Genomic DNA, 23,286 nt, shown 5'->3' on the forward strand with positions numbered 1-23,286 from the left:
TACTGTAGTTAATACACACTATCTTGCCTAGGGTCTTCGTGTGCAACTGAGAGAGCTCAGCACGGTGACCCTAACACTGTCGCTCTCATTTCGCCATACAACTTAACCTGGCTCAGTAATTTTGGGGATTCCATATATCGTGCCACCAAACTGATTTTATTTCAAAGTCTTTTAAAAATGTTTTTATCTTAAAGCTGTAGAGCATTAATATTGTAGCATTAATATTATATACACCACAGCAAGTGCTAAAAATAATCTTAAACCAGGCATGATGGTGCACTTGGGAGGCAGAGGCAGGCAAGCTCTTTGAGTTTGAGGCCAGTCTGGTTCCAGAAAACCAAGGCTACAGAGAGAGTCCTTGTCTCAAAACAAAAGTGAATCTGAATCACAGGCCAGCTTACTGGAGATGCCAAGGAATACTCAGGATTCCAAAGCCAGAAGGGAGTTTAAAGACCACACACGCCTCTACCTTCACGTTCTGCAGCTGAAGATACTAAATAGTAAACGGTGGAAGGAACTGCCCCTAAGATCCCTCTCTTTCACTTTAGAGACAATTGCCAGTGCCTCTGAGATTTATTCTACATGTTCTACACTTGCTAGTAAAAGACAGCGTTCCAGGTGCTAGGCAGAAAATGGTGAACAATTTAAATAATGTCTGCTTTCTTGAGACTTAGGAGAGCTGAGGGAGAACATTCCAGAAGAGGAAGCAGCAGGACGCTGACGACAGAATGATGTTGACGCGATCAAGATTCGCTCAGCAGGAACAGAATGGCTCTAAAGCAGAACGAGCATCTGGGTGGGGGGGGGGGGGAGTCTGGGGTTGAGCCTAACAGTCTGAGTTCAACTCTGCGCAGAAACAGACATCCTGAGGTTTCAAGCAGGGAAGTCATACCCCAATTCTAGAACTTACTTTAAAACAGAAAAAACAAACAAAAAACCTAGAAACTATCTAAATGCAGCATTCCCAATCTCTGGCTATGCAGACTACCTTCCTTTTAGAGTTATGCCACACCCTGTTTTTTGCTTTCACTGTTTACCCTTCCTTGTTTCCCTCAGATGTGACCCTGGCCAGCTGCTGTCATTCCTCTGCCTGTCCCTCCAGCTTTAGCTTCCTCTTCCACTGGGCACTAGCGGCTGGCGAGCTTGTGACTGAACCTTGGATGATCTCACTCAGACACACTTCTTCAGCCACTTATTCGCCTTGACGCACAGAATCAAACCTAACTTGGCTTTCCTGTGAGTCCCAGATCTATCTCCCTGCTTGGCATGCCCCTATGTCAGCAGCTCAAAGCTTCCCCAAAACTTAATTTGTCCAAGTTTAGCACATTCTCTTCTCTTGAAAACCAATGCTGCAAGCTGAAGAGAAGGCTTAATACCGAGTACAGATTCTACAGAGGATCTGAGTTTGGTTCCCAGCACCCACATCGGGTGGCTCATGACCTCTAACTCCAGGGGATCAGACACTCCCTAGGTACCACACTCACATGCAGACATCCCCTATTCAGACACATGCGTTCCATACATTAAAAACAAAACAAAACAAAACAAAACAAAAAAAAAAACAAATAAATCTTAAACACTGCTGCAGAACACGGTTTACCCTCCTGGGTCTCAGCAAACAGAGTCTGCCATCTGTTCAGTTACTCCGTCTGCAGTCCTGGAAGTCTCCATGGCCAGTCCCTCGAGGCCCCCTCCCCCATCAGTCCCTACGTGCTCAAAAATCAGCCAAGCCCTCCAAGCCCACCCAATGTCTCAAGCGGGTCCCTAAAAGAGCGAGAGGTGCATCCCAGGTCAGGCGCCCTGCCCCCCCCCCCCCCCGAGCCTCTCAGCTCTCTCCTCACCTCTGCTTTGAAACAGACTCTGCTAATTTGCTCAGGTTGGTCTTGAACCCAGGCTGTTGCCCAGAAAGGCTGTGATCTCAAGTTTCCCGCCTCAGCCTCTGAGTACTTGGGAGTGCCTATGTCTCCAGACCTAACTGACTGGAAGCACATCTGAGTCTCAACCATAACTAACATGAAAAGCAAACACTTCTGACTGATCTCTTCTAACAGTTGGATACTATTTTATGGGTGTGTTTCCCTTGCTCATCTTTCCAAACTAATTCAAACCATTTTCTCCACCAGCTCAGTTTTATAGATGGCCAAGTTACTGGCCTTATTGCTGGCCACGATGTACTTGTGGATGCCACTGTTCTACCATTGGCGTTGGCTGTGCCCAGCTACCCCAGCCACTGGTGTGTGGGAGGACGGAGGGGCTGTGTGGGAGAGCTTCAGAATCCCAGCCTGTCTCTTCAGACCAGTCAACACCTGGAGCGCTGCCCCCGCCCCCCCCCCCCCCCCCATGCCTGAGGAGGGTTTTGCAGCTGCTCCGGAATTAACCAGACTGACTACTGAAGCAGCAGCAGCAATACTTGGATCTAGACAAAGGACAGTCTTGATGCAAAATCCCTACATACCACACAAGTTCCCAGCTTCCGTAAAACATGAATCCCAGAAATCATATGTAAAACTTTTCTATATATGTTTTTCTAAGCAGAGGTCAATGACTTTTTTAAGGACATCCTAAGGGTTCTTAGCTCTAGGACCAGTAAGGATTGTCTAAGGATTTAGGAAAGAGAGGTTTTGTTTTTTAAGTCAAATAAGGATGTTCCCCATACTCCAAGCTGACTGCTTTTCCTATGTTTTAAAATCAGCCCTCACTTTAAAAGAGTTTGGACTTTTTAAAAACTAGACAGTCAAGATCTTGGAGTGTTTATAATGGATAAAATGAGTGAGATCAAAGAAATATGTTTAAAAGGAAGACAGAGTGTCTGCTATCAAACCAAAAGTGTTTACTATATTAAGACCCTGCTAGAGATCATTGACATTCCAAATGACTTGGGGGGACTGAGCTGAGGGGACATCATCACGTTGTGGAACCTTGCTTTGTCTAGAACTCATAAACATCTGCCTGCCTCTGCCTCTTACGTGGCAAAATACTTTTAAAAACGCAATCTCCTTTTATTTGTTACTCTCATTAATGAAAATACAGCTTAAATTAGCTATGGGTCCTTACCCAGACTGGCTATTAAAGGGCGAGGTCAATGTTACCTTTAAAAATAATTAGCAAGTGACGTTCTAAAGAAAGCAGCTAACAGTGTCCTATGCATGTTAGAGCTTCTATATCCAGCCCCTGAAGGATAGATTCTTCACCTCAACAAATATTTCTTGAATTAATAATAATAATAATAATAATAAAAGAGTTAATATGAATGGGTTAGCGTAAGATTAACAACTTCTACAGGAAGATCAAACACTATTGTAAATTATTATATTATATTGTAAACATAAAGATGGAAGAACCAAAGGAAAATGGATGTAGAAGCTTGGAAGCATGGTAACATGATAACTAATAACATAACAACAGCTCAAATGACCAGAGATAAAGAGGAAGATTTCTGAGGTTCCCACTGAGTCAAATCTCCCCAGGGCTGTGGGTCCAACTCCACCGGAGGACTGCTGCTCTAACATGCATGAGGCCCTGGGCACAAACACGAGAGCTGCACAGAGGAAGCTGAAGCAACCCCAGGACTGAGGAGATGGCTCTGCCGCAAAGAGTGCCTGCTGCTCTTGCAGAGACCTGGGTTCTATTCCCAGCACCCACATGGTGGCTCACAGCCACATCTAATCCCAGGTCCAGGGGAGCCAGTGCTCTCTTCTGAGGTCTGAGGGTGGCAGTCCTGCTATCACACAGGGTAGGGTTCAACACATAAAATTAAATATAAAAAAAACATTAACACAACAATGAAATGCAATCCGGCAAGGATGGCACACACCTGAAATCTCAGCGACTCAGCGGGATGAGGGGAAGGTAAGCTTAGGCTACAGAGTGAAACTTCACTTAAAAAAAAATCCCCCCAAAAATGAAGGCACGCCTGTAATCCCAGTACTCTGGAAGGCAGAGGCAGGCGGATTTCTGAGTTCGAGGCCAGCCTGGTCTACAGAGTGAGTTCCAGGACAGCCAGGGCTACACAGAGAAACCCTGTCTCAATAAAACCAAATCCAAAAAACAACAACAACAACAACAACAAAAAATGAAGGCAAAAGAATTCTAATATCTCTGGAATTATTGCTTCATCAGTTGTAATATTTTAGTCTCTACATTTTAAATCTATGAAGAAAAAGTCAATCTAAAATGTCCACGTTCAATTAAGTCAAAAATTTTAAAGTCTTGTAAAACAGAAAAACTAGAAGTACTATTAAGTAGCCAAAAGGTCTAGGAGGAGAAATCATGAACTGACAGTGCAGGGAAAGCACAGGGAGCCCAAGCGTTACCACATGTGGAGTTCGCGAGAGCAGCGCTCGCCTCGGTGTGTCTACTGTGTCTACGGAAAGCAGGGCAGACTGAGGACACACCCTAGGCAGGACTGTGTGGAGCCGTTAATGCTGGGCCCAGACTGGGATGGGTGGGGGGGGTCCTCTCTCTACCCTCCCCCATTTTTAAAACAGCAGACAAAGGTTCAAGCGCGTATCTGCCTGAACTACATGTGTACTGATCCTATTTTGATATATGGAAGAGATGTCCATATCATTTCAATAAGCAGATTTCCCTGAGCCCCAAGCTACTGTGCAGATGGTAAACATATATATTTAATATATTGATATAAGTATATCAATAAATTATATATTATAATTTAATAATCACAATTTAATATAATTTAATATCAATAATTATGTATTTAATATTGTTACTGTAACCATTCAAATGCAAACATTAAGCATATCAATATATTAATATGCTAATAATATGAATCAATAGGATATTAATTACATAGTTTAATTTTAATTTTTTAATTATAATGTAGTGATTATATTAAAATATATTAAATATACATTTATGTTTAATGTTACTCCTTGTCCTGCTTCCTAGTGGTCAACCAAACCCTCCAAGTCACAGTCCCCATGGCAGGCACAGTGTACACACCTCCCGTTCTTCCACTGCCAATCTGTACAGCAGGCTGAAGGCTTCGCTCATTTTGCAATAGATGAGGCAAATGATAATAAATACTTGGCACGTGAAGTGATTTTTTGCTTGTCAACTCTTTTAGAAGCTTTATGGTATTACCTGAAACACAGAAAGACAATTTAAGTGGTGAGAACCTCTTACCTTCTGGAAGTCACTGCCGGTTCCCTTTTGAAACTTAGCTGAGAACACGGGAGGGACACAACCAGGTGGGCACTGAGAACACGGGAGGGACACAACCAGGTGGGCACTGAGAACACGGGAGGGACACAACCAGGAGGGCACTGAGAACACAGGAGGAACACAACCAGGTGGGCGCTGAGAACACAGGAGGGACACAACCAGGTGGGCACTGAGAACACAGGAGGAACACAACCAGGTGGGCGCTGAGAACACGGGAGGGACACAACCAGGCGAGCACTAAATACCAAGGAAGCCAGCAACAAGCGTGCCAGCCACCACTCAGTATCAGTTTCCTGTCTTTTTCTTTTCTTTCTTAAAGACAAGCTGTTGATACATAGCCCGTGGTCTCAAATCTTCCATGGAGCCATGTTGTCCCACGCCAGGCATGTGCCACTGTCCTGTCTAACTTTCACTTTCTTTATGCATTAACATTTCATCAAACTTTTATATAGAAGATACAGTTCCCTAAAATAGTCATTGAAAAGGTTGAGAAGTCGGGAACACTCAGCACGTGTCAAGCTAAAAGTGGTTTCAGTTTCATCTAGAGGAACCGATGATGAGTCACTGAGCAGGGTATGGAGTAAAAATCTGTTAATTAGACAATAGTGCTGTACATTTTCATGCAACTAAGATTTCACCTTCTAAACAAGGCAGTCAGCAATACAGACTCGTGACCACAGTGCCATTAAAGGTATGGCAGGAGGGAAGGAGAGAGAGGCTCGGTGGTGACAGCACCGGCTGCTCTTTCCGAGGTGCCAGCTCACAGCCAACTGTATGTAACTCCTGTCCCAGGAGATCTAACACCCTTCTCTGGCTTCCTTGGGCACCTCTCACATGTGGTACACAGACATAATGCAGACAAAAATACCTGTATCAAATCCACAAAAATATATCACATCATACATAAAATTAAACTTGAATCCCATGTGTAAAGAATCGGTAAGTTACAATTTCCTATTCCGCCCCAGCAATCAGCAGCAGCTTGAAGGATGCTAAATGTCAGCCACGGTGTGATGACTGTCCTAGATATTCTGCAGAATCAAAGGGCCCAACAGTCTGTCCTGTGACTCAGTTGTTTCCTCTTGATTTTAGCTTTCACTCATTCCACAAATACCTAATTGCTTTCTGTCTTGTTCCAGAAATGGTGTGTTTGGAAATCGCCTGCCATCAAAACATAATCTAATGAAGATCACAAGGGCTGCCAGAAATGTAACCAAACGCTACACAAAAATGTTTCTCACAGAGCTGTGATTTGGAAGGGCAAAAGTGACCCAGGAAAACATTCATTTGCTAATTATAGAAGGAAATGCTTCATTTGCTGCGGTCTATGATTAGCACATTAGCTAGGAAAGTATTTTAGTTGGTGTGGGGAGTACACACCTCTAATCCTAAGCACTTGCAAGGCTGAATCAGGAGGCTCACAAGTCTGAGGCCAGCCTGGGCTACATAGTTACTTCTTGAACAGCCTGTGCCAGAGGAAAAAATCTTACATCACCAAAATAAAATTTTAATGCAAATAGTATTTTGAAGAATAATGACACTAGACACTGTGGTGTGCATGTTTTATCCCAGCCCTCTGGAGCCTGAGGGAGGTGGATCTCTGTGAGTTCGAGGCCAGTCTGGTCCACATAGCAAGTGCCAGGGCAGCTAGAGCTACAGGGTAAGTCACCGCCTCAAAAACCAAGCAAACAAAATGATAAGGTAAAAAATGCTCAATAGTATAATTTCAAGAAGTAAACATTTGTTTAAAAAAGACTAAAAGGAAACAATAAAAAGAGTTAACAGAAATCACAGGGCAATTTTCTTTCAGCTGCATCGGATCTGTAACTGTAAACGCTACGTAGTAACAAAATACACCAGTGCCCTCAGCAGGAGGGAGAACCCAACTTCAACAATGGGGGCAGGTGTCCACACCAAGATGAAAGGCATCCTAGTCGGGCTCCGTGTAGAGAACAGGAAGCTGAGTCTAAAGCACCGCAGATGTAGAAAGAGCCCTGGAGCCGGGCACTGGTATAAAAACACGAACAACTCTTATAAAAACACAAACAACTCACTGAGGAGAGGCAGCACACCAATGACCAGAATCCCCAAGAAGGGAAAGCTCAGAGACTCTCCAGGTATGCGCTGTAACCCAGGTCTCTTCCCTGTTGTCCTTCAGATGCTAGAAGATGGTTCGAGGGAGTCCCCAGAAGCCATCTAAGGTCAAGCACTGGTTATATCCTAAGCGTGCTGAATTAAAAGTTATTTATTCTACAGCACTTACTCATGTGTCTGTGCGTATATGTTTGCAGGTCAGAGGACACTGTGGGAACAGCCTCACCCTGGGCACCACGTGGGACCTGGGACTTGAACCAGCATTGTTGGGCTTGGCATCAAGCTGCTTTTACCATCTCGCTGGCCCAAAAATTAAAATTTAATCCCATGTGACCGCTTTCAAAAGATACAGGTTCTTTGCTCATAAAATGTATGCAACTCAGATGTGCATGTCAAAATCAAATCCAGCAATGAATAAAACTGAATATAATCCATCAGAATGGCAAATGTTGTGATCTTTCTTTCTGAAAAGGGCAACACGTGTTGGCTGGTAAACCATTCACAAAAACTGCTCACAAAAACGTGACACCTTTTAAAGTACCTGAGATTGTACTCAGAGCGGTCTCACTTCCATTGGTCTCTGCTCCAGCTCGGCGGAACTGCTGGACAATGGCGTTGAGCTCAGAGGAGCGCTGAGATATCCTATGTTCGGCCACTCGAAGACGTTCCTTTAGAGCTAGGAACTCTCGTTGGTAAGCAATTAGTTTTTCTAGAGGCAAAATGAAATAAGAAACCATTAGTGTGCTTTGTCTTTTAGCATTCGTATTTAAAATAAACGAATACACTGTTCCAGCTTAGGGCGGGAGGCTAGGCATGGATCCTGGAGGAGAATCCACTATTGCTGGTTTCCCAAACCAATGTAATTTCTATCTGTCCCTCTTCACCCCTCATCAAAGAAGTGTCTTTTGGTAACAGAAGAAATTCTATTACAGTCAAATATGCTCAAAATACAAAGGACAAATGACAGAGAGGGAGGTCAAAACGTCGGTGAGAGCTAGCAGACCAGAGAGCCTGCGCTAATGTCTTCTATATGTGACAGGAGGCTTGTACCCGTGAAATCTCAATTATATGGTTGTCTAAATGAAACCCACAGAGAGATACTACCAGCTGACATACCAAGTGCACAGGGTTAATTTCATAAAGCCCTGCAACCCTAGATAAATGACTATAGGAGGCCAATGCCTGGGGAGGGAGGCAGGGAGGATCAGTTTTCTCCAGGGATGAACTCTATGACAGGTTACCCAACCCCAAATGGTCACCCCTAAATACATGGAATTACAAGTGCATGGAGGTCCTTGGGCTCACACATGAGCACAGGGGGGAATCAGGGAAGTTAGAATCATGGGTCGTTTCCTCTAAGGGAGAAGATGTACAGCCAGTTTTCCACCCAGAAGCTGGGATCAGACTTGCATAATAGCCTAGTAATCTTTTCTGTGTGGCCAGACCATATCGGTTTCTCCCATAGACTCTTAATCTTGAGTTTGTCTCAGTCAATCTATATCATGATAGTCTCCCTCCCACCCCCACCCTGCTTTATCTTGAATTTGCTCTCTATTAATCTACAGAACCCATATTTATAGAAGATGTCATGTATACTTTACATAGAGTTCAAGGTAATCGTATCTCCAGTTTTGTTATACACATGAGATTGAGTTCATCATCACCATGTCTTAGGGTTTTACTGCTCTGAGCAGACACTATGACCAAGGCAGCTCTTATAAGGACAACATTTCATTGGGGCTGGCTTACAGGTTCAGAGAGAGAGTCCATTATCATCAAGGTGGGAGCATGGCAGTGCCCAGGTAGGCATGGTGCAGGAGGAGCTGAGAGTTCTACCTGGCTTCCAGGCAGCTAGGATCTTAAAACTCATGCCCACACAGTGACACACTTCCTCCAACAAGGCCACACCTACTTCAACAAGGCCACACCTCCAAATAGTGCCACTCTATGGGCTAAACAGATTCAAACCACCAGGAAATTTTTTTCCAAATTATGTGTGATAAATATACCTTTCAAAAAAGCTACTAAGTTTGTACCAGCACCACCTTGTGTCAGGCTGAGGTGAACTGCCTTCTTGCCACCCTCAGAAGGTGGTTACTCCACTACCAATGATGGTCACAGAGACCCCTGAATATTTACATATGAGCAACAGCAAATGGACTCAGAAGGCTGCATGCTCACACATAGACACACGTATATCATATATGTAACTGTGAGAGTTAAAGAAGAGGCCATGAATTTTACAAGAAGTTTAGGACAATACAGGAAGAACTGGAAGGGGTAGGGTGAGTGAAAAGGATATAAATATAGTACTCATGCATAAAATTCTAAAAAAAACGTAATTAAATATAAAAATCATCTGTACGCAAGCGCTTTCAAAACTTAAGTATGCTTGTAAAAAAAAAAAAAAATCAAGCTACCAGAACTTCAGGAACAGATACATATAGTCACTATCTTGCAAGAAAATACTCTCTGCTCTAGAACTGAAAATTAAAATGGGTTCTCGTTTGTTGGACAACAGTGCCCCAACTAATTCTGCTCTCAGTAACCATAAGAATGTAAGCACTATACAGCGCTACACAGTGAAGCTCTGTCAGAAGGAAGAAGAAGACGCATACTCTGTAAAGCCAGGGCTCAGACAGGGAAGCACTGCCCACTGTTCCTCCTTCAGGTATACACAGCAACTTTTCAAGAAGTCTGTGACAGGGCATCCAGCCAGCACTATCCCCTGCCCCCACTGCCAACACCAAGACGCAAAGCCTCATGAGCTGCTATATCCCCTTCCCAAGCCTGCTGCAGGAGGACAGAAATCAGACAGTTCTGTGCCCAGGAAAGGCTTGTAAGGAAGTTCACACTGTGTCCCGTTCACACTGTGTCCCGTTCACACTGTGTCCCGTTCACACTGTGTCCCGTTCACACTGTGTCCCGTTCACACTGGCGGGAGTGAAGATGGTGTGGTTTATCCGCACTCTGCATTTCTTGCATAGGCAACGCTCTGTGTAAACTCCTAAGAAAACAAACGCCAAGACATAATTTATAAACACAAAACTAGAAAAAGCTAAACATGGTGATGGGAACTGAGGTCCCAGCAGAAGACTGAAGCAGGAGATTCACTGGAGGCCAGGAATTCAAGGCCAGTCTGACACCAGGGCAAGACCTTAGCTCAAACAGAACCATCAACGACAAGGGGGAATGAGTATCACAGGAGACAAGATTTCTGAACAACAACTACTGATGTCAGTTGGGTTGAAGGGTTAGTGGAAAGATAGAAATCACCTTATCCCTGAATGGGAAAACCCTGGCTTGTTAAACAATTTTCCTCTAACCTAACTAACAACCCAAGTCAACACTTTTCAAGATGAGAAGTGGGGAAGGAACGCTTCTGTGCATTCTAAAATTTATCTGGAACAACAGCACTTTTTAAAGTCTCTGGAAAACAATATGGGGAGCATGGTCTGACATCAGATCCTATCCTAAGGGTAGAGATGTGTGGGTCCCTGAGTCTGGAGACTGGAGGTGAGCACGATCAGCCACAGGTCTGCCCAGACCAGCAAGCTGGCCTCTCTCCACATAAGCAAGCAGAGCAGTGTCTCTCTCCATACGACCCAGCAGTGCTACACATTGGTTTTGGAATACCAGTTAGCTCTCAAAGGAACTAGAACTCATTGGAGAAAAATAACTTCAAGCTAATAATATTAAATCACACACACACAAAAAAAGCCAGTGGTGTGGCTGGGTGGATAAAGGCACTTGCTGCCCACTGGTGGAGATCCATCCAAGTTCCAGTCCCAGAACCCAAGCAATGGTAGAAGGAAAGAACCAAGTCCGAAAAGCTGCCCTCTGGCCTCCACACTGCCCGCGAAGACACACAATAACACATTTTTTTTTTGAGAGACAAAATGATAGATAGGACATTGACAAAAAGATATAAAGCTATATAAGAAATTCTCACTAGCTACATGGGGTAATTTATGTAACAAAAATAAACTATTGATGGTAACCGATTATAACCCATTGAATAAAACTAGAATCAAGGCGCTCATACCAGCAATAGACTCTAACCTCTCAGAAGAGGGGCAGAGGATCTTGCAGGAGAATGCCAGTTAGTCACAGTCAGATGGATGACCAACAGAGGGTAGTAACTGAGTCAGGCAAGAAACAAACGTGAATACTCTAACTACCAGGTACACGTCAGGTAAGGAATGAGGTATTTATATCATCTCAAAGTATCTCCCCAACAAGTACTCATTTTACACGGGAAAATGCTAGTTTGAGAGTGGAGAAACTTGGCAGATGTCCCTTAAGGCAGCAGCCACGGTTCCCATCGGCAACAACAGGGCTGGAACCAGCACCTCCCAAGATCCACCAAGGACAGGGCTCATTACAGGATGTTCCTGCCCAGACCACGTAATCTCAGTCTAATCTGGGGGAAACAGAAGACTCCACAAAACCGAGACAATGCACGAAGCACATAGCATGGACCTCAAACGGTGTGGAAGGTCATCAAGATGAAGACCAAGGAGACGCCCAAGACTAAAAGTCACGGAGTCTAAATGCCAGAACAGTAGTGGCACAATCCTGAATGACTCCTGGATGAGATTAAAGAGACCAAACTAAGAAGGTATCAGGACCATTGTCAGAAAACCATAGAAGAGACTGCAGAGAGGGGAGGGGTGCTCATGAACTTTAGAAAATCAGCATAGAAAATTCACACTTTCTGAATGCTGCTCTTAGTCCAAAGTCTATGGTGAGGAAAGGCTTTGGGCAGGTCCCATCCTAGGGGCTCAGACACCCTTTGCTTCTGAATCTACCCTTCCATACCAAGGAGTCCCCCACATTATATTTGATCCAGAAAGCTAAGACCTTTCTAGAAGTTTTTAGAACATCCTTAGAATTTTTTCCTATTTATATGTCCCACAAATTTAGTTCAAACTTTTAATAAACACAAAAACTCCTTCAAATGTTCATACAGCCCTCGTTTTCATCATCTGTAGCGAGATCCCTGTGTTTGCTTTGTTTTCAATCATTTGCATTCTGTCGGGGACCGCGGCAGGAAGCTGAGGTGTCTCGTTCTGCCCTCTTCCTAAGAGGGTGCCTGGATCTGCTTACCATTTTGTTTCAGTTATCCGTGGCATCTAAAGTGTAAAAACTCCAAACATGATATTGTTGATGCTTAATCCTTTTGTGAAAATGACATTTTTCGTGTGACTTAATAATTTAAAATAAGTTTTAGATCCACTGTAGGAAATTTAAAAAAAAAAAAAAAACCTGATGCATAATATAAATGGGCAACAGTATATCTGCCAAAAATAGAAAAAGAATTTAAATTTCTTTTAAAGAAATGGAACCTTCTATTTAACAAGAGGTTCAGCAGTGATTTTCGAGGATGTTAAAGTTAACAAAAATTACACCCATATGTTTGTTTAAAAAAAAAAAGGTAAGATTTATCAAACTAAAATTCTGGTTGGAAAGAATGTTGGTTACTTGTTTGTCCCTGAATGTAAAATAAAACAAAACAAACAAAACAAAGCAAAGCAAAATAAAATAAAATAGAAGGACATAACCACTCCCAAAGTAAAGAGAGCTTTATTGTAGATACAAGGGAGAGTCCTGGCTGACCATGATCAGCAGTCAAAACTGGACCATGAGAGGAACGAGGAGCAGAGAGAGCAAGACAGGAGTTGGGGAACAAGGGGGGAAGCCTGGGTCAAGAGACCAGAGCTAAAAGGCAGCCTAGGTAAAGTAGCCAAAATGGCTGAGTTATATAGGGATCAAGCTGGGGGGGGGGGTGGCAGCCTAGCCCCTTGGGGGTGGAGTGCTAGGAGGAGGTACTGAGGGATGCTGAGAGAGACACACTGTCTGTGTGTCTGTGTGTCTGTCTGTCTGTCTCTCTCTGTCCCTCTCTCTCTCTCTCTCTCACACACACACACAAGCCACACACAGACACAGATGAACAACTTAGAAACACCACTTTTAAGCTTAATAGGCTTAATTTTCAGGAACCCACTAACTCTGAGAGATAATTATATTTCGCCTTATTAAAAGAAGAATTCGCACTGGTTGTTCTTATACAGCTGACTTAAAACCAAAAGACAATTTCCCACCGACAAAGTTCTAAAACAAGCTGAGAGAAGGGGAGGGAGCAGAGGGAGAGGCAAGGGGGAGGGGGGGAGGAGAAAGGAGGAGGAGGAGGAGGAGGAGGAGGAGGAGGAGGAGGAGGAGGAGGAGAGAAGGAGAGGTGAGAATAAAGAGACCCCAGGTTCCAAAGGCAGTTTGGGGAGCTAAAGCACACTGTAAGTGAGAACCCAAATGGAAAGAGTGAACATGTCTATATAGCAGGCCCCCCGAAGCTGCTTTGCCTAAAGACTACTCACAGGCCTGCAAAGGAACTAGGAGAAAGATGAAAACCTGCTCCGTCTGCTCTGATCAGATTCCAGTTTGTGACGCTTCTCTTCAAGACTGAAGGTACAAAGATAAACCTCTGTGTCCTACACGGGCACCAATCTGAGTTGGAGGAACAGCATTCTTGGCACAACAGACCAACATAGATTAAGGGCCTTTATGCAAACAGCAAGCCCACACTCTGGTGGAGAGTAAACTTAGAAAAACCAGATTGGTCTGATTTAAGCAGTAACAGTACTAACGACGTCAGAACACCTTGGGGGATCAGATCTACAGCAAAGAGACCACATATTAGCCAGAATTGCTTTAACTGTGCATGCCCCAGCTCCCTGTCCAGTCATCCTCTATTTAAACCTGAAGCCCATGTTGGGACCTTGAGAATGACCTTGGTGTCACTAGACCCTTGTCTTAATCAGGGTTTCTATCCTTGCACAAACATCATAACCAAGAAACAAGTTGGGGAAGAAAGGGTTTATTGAGCTTACACTTCCACACTGCTGTTCATCACTAAAGGAAGTCAAGACTGGAACTCAAGCAGGTCAGGAAGCAGAAGCTGATGCAGAGGCCATGGAGGGATGTTTCTTACTGGTTTGCTTCCTCTGGCTTGCTTGGCCTGCTTTCTTATAGAACCCAGAACTACCAGCCCAGGGATGGCACCACCCACAATGGGCCCTCCCCCCCTTGTTCACCTATTGAGAAAATGCCCCACAGCTGGATCTCCTGGAGGCATTTCCTCACCTGAAGCTCCTTTCTCTGTGATAAGTCCAGCTTGTGTCAAGTTGACACAAAACCAGCCAGTACAGCCCTTCATCTCTTTCTCTTCCCAGTGTGGCCGCTGGGGATCTTCTGCCCTTCCTCCTCTCTGACTGGCATATACTGGAATGACCAACCAGCCAAGAAGGCCAGGCTGTCAGGGGCTTCCGGAGTCCTGACTTTTGCTCTAAAAGTCCAGTTACAAACAGACACTCTCTACCTAGAACATGCAGACAATACTCATAAAAACACCAGCTGTCTCCACGTCAACGTCAACCTCCATGTAAGACAGAAGGGCTGTTAAATCCAGAATCGCAGACTCTTCTCTCCAGAAATGCTGGTTCTCTAGGTGAGGGGGAAGGGCGGAGATTTCGCCCACGTGGAAGCTGAAAGGCCACAGACAGCCACTCAGAAGAGGCCAGCTCTGTCCTACAACTTAGACCCAAGAAGCCCTGAGTTTACGGAGTTAGCTCTCCCCAAGCTCTTTCTTTACCTCCCTCCTGTTACCCACAGGAACACACAGGCAGAAACGACTAAAACTAATACTTGTAGGGCCACAAAGCACAAGACTGCACAGGGAGGTGCTCTGAGACTGTCTGGTACACAGCGGTGTCTTCTAAGGGTTCTGATGAATTATCCCAGGAGACACCTGGAGGATCCATGACATAAACAGAACTCTGAAAAGACCCATCCTGGCTCACAAGGAAAAGCGGGGCTCGTAAGTGCATTCGATCAGACACTTTCTAAACGTAAAACAAGGAATGAGATTAACTCATTTCCAGCTTCTCTGTACCCCAGAAGAAGATCTTTATTAACGAGTGTCATGACCAGAAAAGCTTAGGAACACAACTCTTCTTTTCCTCCAGTACCCCTTAAGTAGCATCATTAACAGAGCAATTCAAAACTGCATTCGGGGATAAGTTTGGTAAGTGGCCAAAAAGGAAAACTAAAACTACTACATGGAGCTGTGAGACTAATTTCCTTAGGAATACTTTCTTAATCTAAGCAGATCTGCTCATCTTCCTTGGGGAAGAAGCATATCCTTTTTGTAATTTCATTTAAATACCTAAATTCCATTATCATAGTGAAATTGGGGGAGGGGAGAGTTGCATAACTTAGGAGGGTACTCATGTTAGTAGACTTAGCTTCTTTACAGAGAGAGAGACAGACAGACAGACAGACAGACAGTGTGGGGCTAGAGAGATGGCTCAGTGGTGGAGAGGTCTTCCCAGCACCTACATAACAGCCTACAATCATCTATAACTCCCATCTATTTACTGAAAATACCTGTTTCTAGTTGTGGTGTGACTTAGCCCTTAACAACACACCTTTAATCCTTCTGGCTGGAATACAGACATGCCCTTAGTACACATCTTTAATCCCAAACATGAAGGTAAAGTTAGTTTACAGAAGGAAGCAGTCATGTTTGAGAGTGATGTCTGATTGAGTGGCTGACAAAGTGACGAATCAGAGAAAGATTTGGCAGAACAGGACACGCCCAACGTTTATGAAAAGGGAAAGAAAGCTGCAGGTGGTTTTAGCATGGGAGTTTTACAGAGATAGGTTACAGAGAGAACAAGCTAGACACAGTGAAATTAGGACGAGACAGAGAATGAGAAGAAGCCAAAAGATCAGAACAGATTGCCAGAGTTAGTATGAGGCCAGGCAGAGCAATTGAGACAGAAGCTAAGAGAAGCCAGACTGAATCAGTCAGCTTGGAAAGGAGTTTGAGCCAGAACTGCTGAGCTGAACCAGCCAGCCGGAGCTCAGAAAGAACAAGAAAGGGGGAGCTTATTCAACAGGAAGCCACGGAGGCTGAAAACATTCTAGGGCTAGATAAGATTGTACGAAGGTTGGACGCTTCCAGGACTAAGCCTCGGTTAGCAGACGGAGGCAGTAAGCCTCCCAGACAATAATTTCAACAGGAGAATAAAAGTTACTTTTACAGAAGGTAAAAGGTATGAGGGGAGGGCAAATGATTGGGATTAGGGTACATAATATGAAATTCACAAAGAATAAATAAAAAACAAAATATTTTTAAAAGATAAAATTCAGTCTGAGAATTCAGTCATTTAAGTTCGCCAGACTGTTTATAAATCCAAGATAATGCAACAGGCTCTAAGATGACTGGGTCATCCTGCGGTGCCCAGCTCCTCAGCTTGAGCGTGAGAAGGAAAGGGTTTGCTCTCATGAACAGAACATATGACAAAGCAGACGGATGGGTCTCACCTCTGGGATAACAAATTATATAAGACTGTCTTGCTAGCAAATGTCCTCTCTATAAAGACCCCCTCCATCTCCACCCTAAACTGGCTTTGAAGAAACAAGAAGCTGAACTTCAAGGCCCCTGTAACCAAAAGCTCAGAGCTACCTCCAGCCAAGAGCTAACAGGAGCCTTGGCTTCACACCTACAACCATGATGAATGAATTCAGCCAACAACCTCAAAGATTCTGGACACAAACTCTTCCCCAGGCAAGCCTCAAGATAGTAGTGCAGGTATATGGCACCTTCAGCTCAGATTTCTGAGAAGCCTCCCCACCACACACACACCCTGGAGAGTAGCCTGGTCCACAGGCACTGAGATCACACATCGAATGCCACTGTTAGCCACAAGAGCTGTGGCAATCTGTAAAACATTAACAAGCAACCACTAAAAGACAACTACTGGCGCTTGTTATGCGATGTGCCATTAAAGGCCAGGTGTTAGAAACAATAATTCTCTAGCAAGCAGAAGGCACAAAGAGTAAAGTCCTTGGAGCCCAAGGCACAGCACACTGATGTCTCTTTACCTTGTCTGTTCTATATGGAGACTAGAAAAGGCAGCAAGCAAGCTGGGGCACCAACAGGCACACAAAAAAGCAACAACAACAACAACAAATTCCACAGGGCTCAGCAGTTAAGAGCACTTGCTGCTCTTAGAGAGGACCAGAGTTCGGTTCCCAGCACCCTTGTCAGATGGCTAACAATCACCTATAACTCCATTCCAAGGGATCTGACACCTTCTTCCGGCCTCTGCTGGTGCAACACCCATGAGTGGAGGGGGGAGGGGAGGGAGATGCTGGGCTCAATCCAGCCGAGGGCTACAGATGAGGCTACAAGCCACACAGGAAGCTTACAGATGGGTACTATTATTCTACTCTTGCCACTCACACCTCAAGAAAAATCCTGATCCCGTTCCCACCCCATCAATTACAGCCAAATCTAAAGCTCACTCTGTCACAAGGTCCTGGTCACATGAACATGCGTGGTATTCTTCATACAACTCAGGGTTGAGGGCTTCATCAGTAAGAATGCCCCAATGAGGGGTTGGTGGAGACCACACATAAGGACATGTGTGCTCTTCCATCGGGAGTGTCCACAGAGGCCTTCTGGAGCAGTGCCCCCTCACCTGCACAGGAGTATCCCTGCTGGGAATCAAAGACCATATCAGGCGCCTAGATTCCCACCCACGCATCCCTACCTGGTAATACAGAGCCTGGGTACAGCTCTCAGAAATTCCTTGGGTCTCATATAGCCAAGGCTGGAACTACCTGTCAGTGGCATAATAGTGCTCAATGTTAGGTCTCAAACCAGGACAAATGCTAAGGTGCTTATTAACATATCAGAGCAGACTCTGGCCTCCTGGTTCTCCCAGAATCCCTCACAGTCCTTATCCTTGTGTCCTCATGGCTAGCATACCTGCCTCCTAATCTAGTCTTCTATGACCCAGAGACAAGGCTGGGCTGCCCTTCCCCCAGTGGCTCTTCCCTATATAATCCAGCCATTTTGGCTACTCTGGCCCTTTCCATCTCTTGGTCTCTGTCTCCCCCCCCCCCCCCGCCCCCTTCCTTCCCTCTCCTACGCCTTTACGTGGCATAGCTCAGTCTGCTGGTCATGTCCACCCCAGAGTCTTCCAGATGCCTCTGGCTGTTTTCTCTCTCATATCTACAATGAGTCTTCTCCTCCACTGTACCCAGGAGCAGTCAGATCCTTTTTATCTCTTTTTTTCTGCTCACCTAGCACTGGTCATCCACTTGCCTCCCTCCCTCCAACCCTTCAGTCTTCATCAACTCTGGAATCCGCTGGCTGACCTTGATGCCCTGCCAACTTTCTCCTCTGCAAAGATGCAGCTACAAACCCTTAAAAGGCTCCCGCAGGCCTCTTGGAAATGACGTCTAGATCATTCCTTGCTGCAACATGACCAAAATCCTCCAAACACACGCAACAGCTACAATGTAGGACCATCCTCCTAGCCAAATTGTCCCCATCTTCAGTTTCGTTGGGCCTGATTCCCCACCACCACCAAAATCATCCTAGCTGGGCCAGCTGAATATTGACCATCCCTCATGGATGGAGAGTACAGAAGAGTCACGAGACTATCACCTGAGTACCCAGCCACACCCTGCAGTAGTATGGAATTCTGCCCTAATTTCACAGGTCCATGGGAGTGGGGGAAAGATATAGGGAAGGAGGCCTGAGGAGAGGGTGTTATAGCTACATAATGGGCGGCTGGCATCCCTGCTGGGCAGACTTTCCAATGTGGCTGCTTTAACGTCACTTCTGCTCTTGTCCATAAGCCCTGACCCACTGCTCTGTAAAGAAGCCTAATATATTCATTCACTGGTTCCCTTAGGTGACCTCTGAGGATTGTACCTCCCTTTGTTAGGACCTTAGAAGGAGGGGTTCATGTTCATGTGTCCCCCAGGGAAGGAACTTTAGCAACAGCACCCAGCACCCTTAGTCCAGCCTCATCCTTCTTCCTTCCTTCCCTAAAACTTTGTCTACCTCTGAGCCTCCTGGTGGATCTGGAAGCTACAGGTTGGTGTCTTGGGAACACCTGCTGACAAAACCTGGCATTTAAGTAGGGAAAAAAAGCTAGGTCTAATTAGGCTACAGTGCCTTAGATACAAAGTAGCTAGACAGAGAACAAAGGTCTGGAGAGCTTCACAGCCACTCGGCAGGGGGTTGTCTCAGCAAAGCAAGAAAGTCTAGAGGAAACAGGTGCAGCCTGCAAGAACTGAACTGCAGGAGAATTGTGCAGGGCACCCCTAGGCTCTCTAGCAGGGGGTCAGACAGCATAAACAGAGGGTTGCAAGTCCATTAGAGACTTAATGCCCAAGGCTATTGGGGGTGGGTGGGATGGTGATGATGATGATAGTGGTGATGATGATGATGATGATGATGATAACAGTAAAAAGAAAGCTTATGTGTAGTTAAGCCACAGAGCTCATAGAATTAACTCAGGCACAAGCAGCGATTTCAAGTTTCACACCAGTTCCCAGATGCCAGCTGGCCATGCAGGTGGCTTTTCTGATGACAAGTCCCAGGGGCCAACTATGTCAGCTCTTTTCTGTGCATTAGGAATCCTGCTTTAGTATTTCTTCACTTAGCGGCAAACATCAACAAAGGCAGATCAGTTTAGCTTCTTTTTAAACTGTGAGAAAGTGATCAAGGCTAAGACAATAGCTCAGGGGTTAAGTACTAGCTTAGTGCACATGAGGCCAATCCCCAGTGCTAACAAAAGAAACTGATCAATAATTTATGGAGAGGGCAGGGGTGGCACACGCCTTTAATCCCAGAATTTGGGAGGCAGAGGGAGGTGGATTTCTGAGTTCGAGGCCAGCCTGGTCTACAGAGTGAGTTCCAGGACAGCCAGGGCTATATAGAGAAACCCTGTCTCAAAACAAAACAAAACAAAACAAAAACAAAAAAACAAAAGAAAAAATAATAATTTATGGAGAATATAAAATATTACATAGCTTAACTAATTATGATAATTGTACTAATAGAATACTGCCTGCCAAGTAAAACTTATGACAAAGGAAGCATTTATCCTACAGTGCACAATAACATAATATACCTGGTATGATGTCCATTTTATTTTAAAGATGATATAAGGGCTGGCAAGATGGATGACTGGGTAAAGGTGCTTGGTACCAAGCCTGAGGACCTGAGTTCAATTCCCAAGACCTACATGATGGAAGGAAAGAACCAACTCTTCCAAGCTGTCCTGACCTACACACACACACACACACACACACACACACACACACACACGAGTCTATCCTTTTTTTTTTATTATTTAATACAAGGGTCTTTGTGTGTAGTTCTCACACGTTTTGTTGTGTGGTATGCATGCTTGTGTGGAGGCTGGAGATCAATGCTGGGTTTCTTCCTTTATTGCCCTTCATCTTATAAAACAGGTCTCTCACTGAAGGCGGAGCTCAACACAGTGGCTAGACAGACTGGTCACGCCCCTACGAGCCTCCTGCACCCCCCAGGATTACCAAAGGGGAAAAAAAGCAGGTTTTTGAAAAGGTATTGGGGAGGGTTGGGGGGGCGGGTGAAGACTCAGAACCCAAGTCCTCATGGTTAGCTAAGGCTACCCCATCACCTCAACCTATAGTGCTCAGACTTTTGTTCTCAAAATAATTAGTGAACCTTAAAAACCTTATATGTGAATTATACCGATATTTATATTAGCAACTAATGTTACGATCCATTAAAATAACATGCTATAAAAGTAACGACACTTTCAAAGCTGGGCACGGTGACCCATGTGTGTAGCCCCGTACTGGGAGGCTAGCTAACATGGATGGATTATGCATCTGAGTGGAGTCTGAGCTGCACAGTGATGCCCTTTCCCAAGAGCACAGAACAAAACAATAAAAAGAGTGACGTGTTTTATCCAATCTCATTCATGTCTGGTGGAACAGAAAACAGCCCACCTCTCACAACTGCGTCTGCTCTCTCACAGCAGTGAGACAGGCCCCTCACTTACTATCATGGAATAGTCTCACACTCGCGAGCCTCCCGAACAGGCTAGAGGTCCTGAATCCTTCTAGATAACATTTTTGAAAGCCACTAGTCCAGAAAAATGAAAGCCAAACGCTGCAAATGCCACCGCTGCTGTAGATTCCTCTCGCTGGCACTGAGAGCCCCGAGGCATTTGCATCCCACCAAGCGGAAGTGGCCAGCCCTCCTCCTGCTTCTGTGTGCCTGCCACTAAAGCTAACACACAGGACGAATGAAGCGAGGCGCTTCATCCAGACATTCGCCGTCCAGTGTGTCTACAGCAGGACAACTGCTCCTATCTCCAAGATCTACTTGGCAGTCTTTCTGAAGTAGCACCAAAAAGCCAGTTAGCTAATGTTCCGTAATAACCCAATGTTCTCAATTTAGTCTCCTCTAATATGTCACCCGTGAATAATTTCCTTTCAGAGTTAAGAATACATGTGGCATAGAATCCAGACAACCTGGAGCACAGCACAGACCTCAACAGCCTTCCAACCTGGAAAAATTCGAATAGGAGACTGTTTTGGGGGGGTTTGTTTTGTTTTGTTTTTTGGGTTTTTTTTTTGTTTGTTTGTTTGTTTTGGGTTTTTTTTTTTTTTTTTTTTTTTGGTTTTTTGGAAATGGCTGCCAGCCAGCTAAGCTGAAGAGAAAATAATACCATTCCCAGTCCAAGGGGCCCAACTGTCAGTGTTAATACATAAACAAGACAGGCTGCTGGCCAGCTTGGCAGGGCCGAGGTCCACACTCCTGCCCTTCCCCTCGTAGGACTTGTTTTGAAACCCGGTTCTTATTTACAATGCTTAATGACCGACCTTCTTCACATACACAGGCAGCGAGGCAATAGCAGTGGTCTCATGGGCTGGTTTTTCAGAGCCCCCCACAAAGGCTGCACTTCACAGCACCTGAGGAGACAAGGGGTGCCTGGCTTCTGGCATAAAGGCAAGTGGAGGCTCACAAATCCTCTCCCCATGAAAGCAACTACAAGGCTGGTTAAGAGTCAAAAACAGCCATTTCGGTTACTCTGGAAATGATCCAGAGCCAGTTGACAGACTGTCAAGTGTTTATTCATTTTTTTTTTAAATGCCTGGATTTGGGTTCTAAACAGCAGCACAAAGCCTCCCGTACTTTCTTGCTGAAGCTGCCCTCATCCCTCCCCAGTTCTGTCCTGTCAGAAGGTCAGCAAGGGGTGGGGAGACAGGCCTTGGAAACTAATTTCCCTGATCCCTCAAAGGACGCATCTGATGCCCGGTGTTGCCAGTGCACTTAGCAATTGATAGGCAGGACAAAGATTAGCCCAGGCCCTTGCTCCATTCGGAGTGGGCAATGGGCTGGCAGACCAGCCAGCCAGCCACTCAACAGGAGTCCCCAGAAGACAGCTCTGAGAGGCTCAAAATGCCCTTTACAGGAGCCGATCTAAGCTACACACACACACACACACACACACACACACACACACACACACACCTGGCCAACAGAACCTGCGCACACACAGAGAAGAGTGAGAGCGGCCAGAGGGAATCCATGCTGGGACAGACGGACGGGAAACATGCCCAGAATGCAGCTGTCCACTTGGCCCCACAACTGAGAAGAAGTCTTACAGTACTGGAGGATTGCCTTCACCCAGGATCGAGATGAACCCCACGCCGTGTGGACACCAGTGTAAGTATAACTCCCCCAGGAAGGCATAAACTTAACAGGAAAGGGAAACTAAAACCCAGCTACAAAGGCTCTCAGTTACAGTGGGCAACACAGACTTTGAGATTTAGTCAATCTGGGTACTAAACAACTGAGCTAACAAAACAAAGATGGCCAGCACCTTCAGGGGTATTAGGTAAGAATCTTGTTTGCATGGATGTATAGAGTATTCTATACATTGTATAAAATGTATACAGCATTCAGTAGACTGGGCCAGCTGGTAACGCACTTGCTGCCAAGCCTGACTGTCTGAGTTCAATTTCCAAGACTCACAGAGTGAAAAGAAAGATGTTCCCTGACCTCCACAGGCCGTCATAACACATGCACACACCCCAAATGAAGACATGAAGAAAGAATTTAAGTGTAACCTAAACTGGGGGCTG

At 45.1% G+C, this 23,286-nt stretch overlaps 1 protein-coding gene across 2 annotated transcripts in view; it reads right to left on the bottom strand.

Moving 5' to 3' along the window:
- Mgat4a (alpha-1,3-mannosyl-glycoprotein 4-beta-N-acetylglucosaminyltransferase A) overlaps positions 1-23,286 on the bottom strand; it is a 99,816-nt gene that overhangs the window by 52,285 nt on the left and 24,245 nt on the right. For both annotated transcript variants that reach the window (XM_052193021.1, XM_052193020.1), the window contains exons 3-4: positions 7,820-7,987; positions 4,963-5,103 (exon numbers count right to left, since the gene is read on the bottom strand). In XM_052193021.1, the coding sequence (XP_052048981.1) occupies positions 4,963-5,103; positions 7,820-7,987 (309 nt within the window). The remainder of the gene's footprint in view (positions 1-4,962; positions 5,104-7,819; positions 7,988-23,286) is intronic.

This window comes from Apodemus sylvaticus, chromosome 9 (assembly GCF_947179515.1).
Source record: "Apodemus sylvaticus chromosome 9, mApoSyl1.1, whole genome shotgun sequence".
NCBI classification, from domain to species: domain Eukaryota; kingdom Metazoa; phylum Chordata; class Mammalia; order Rodentia; family Muridae; genus Apodemus; species Apodemus sylvaticus.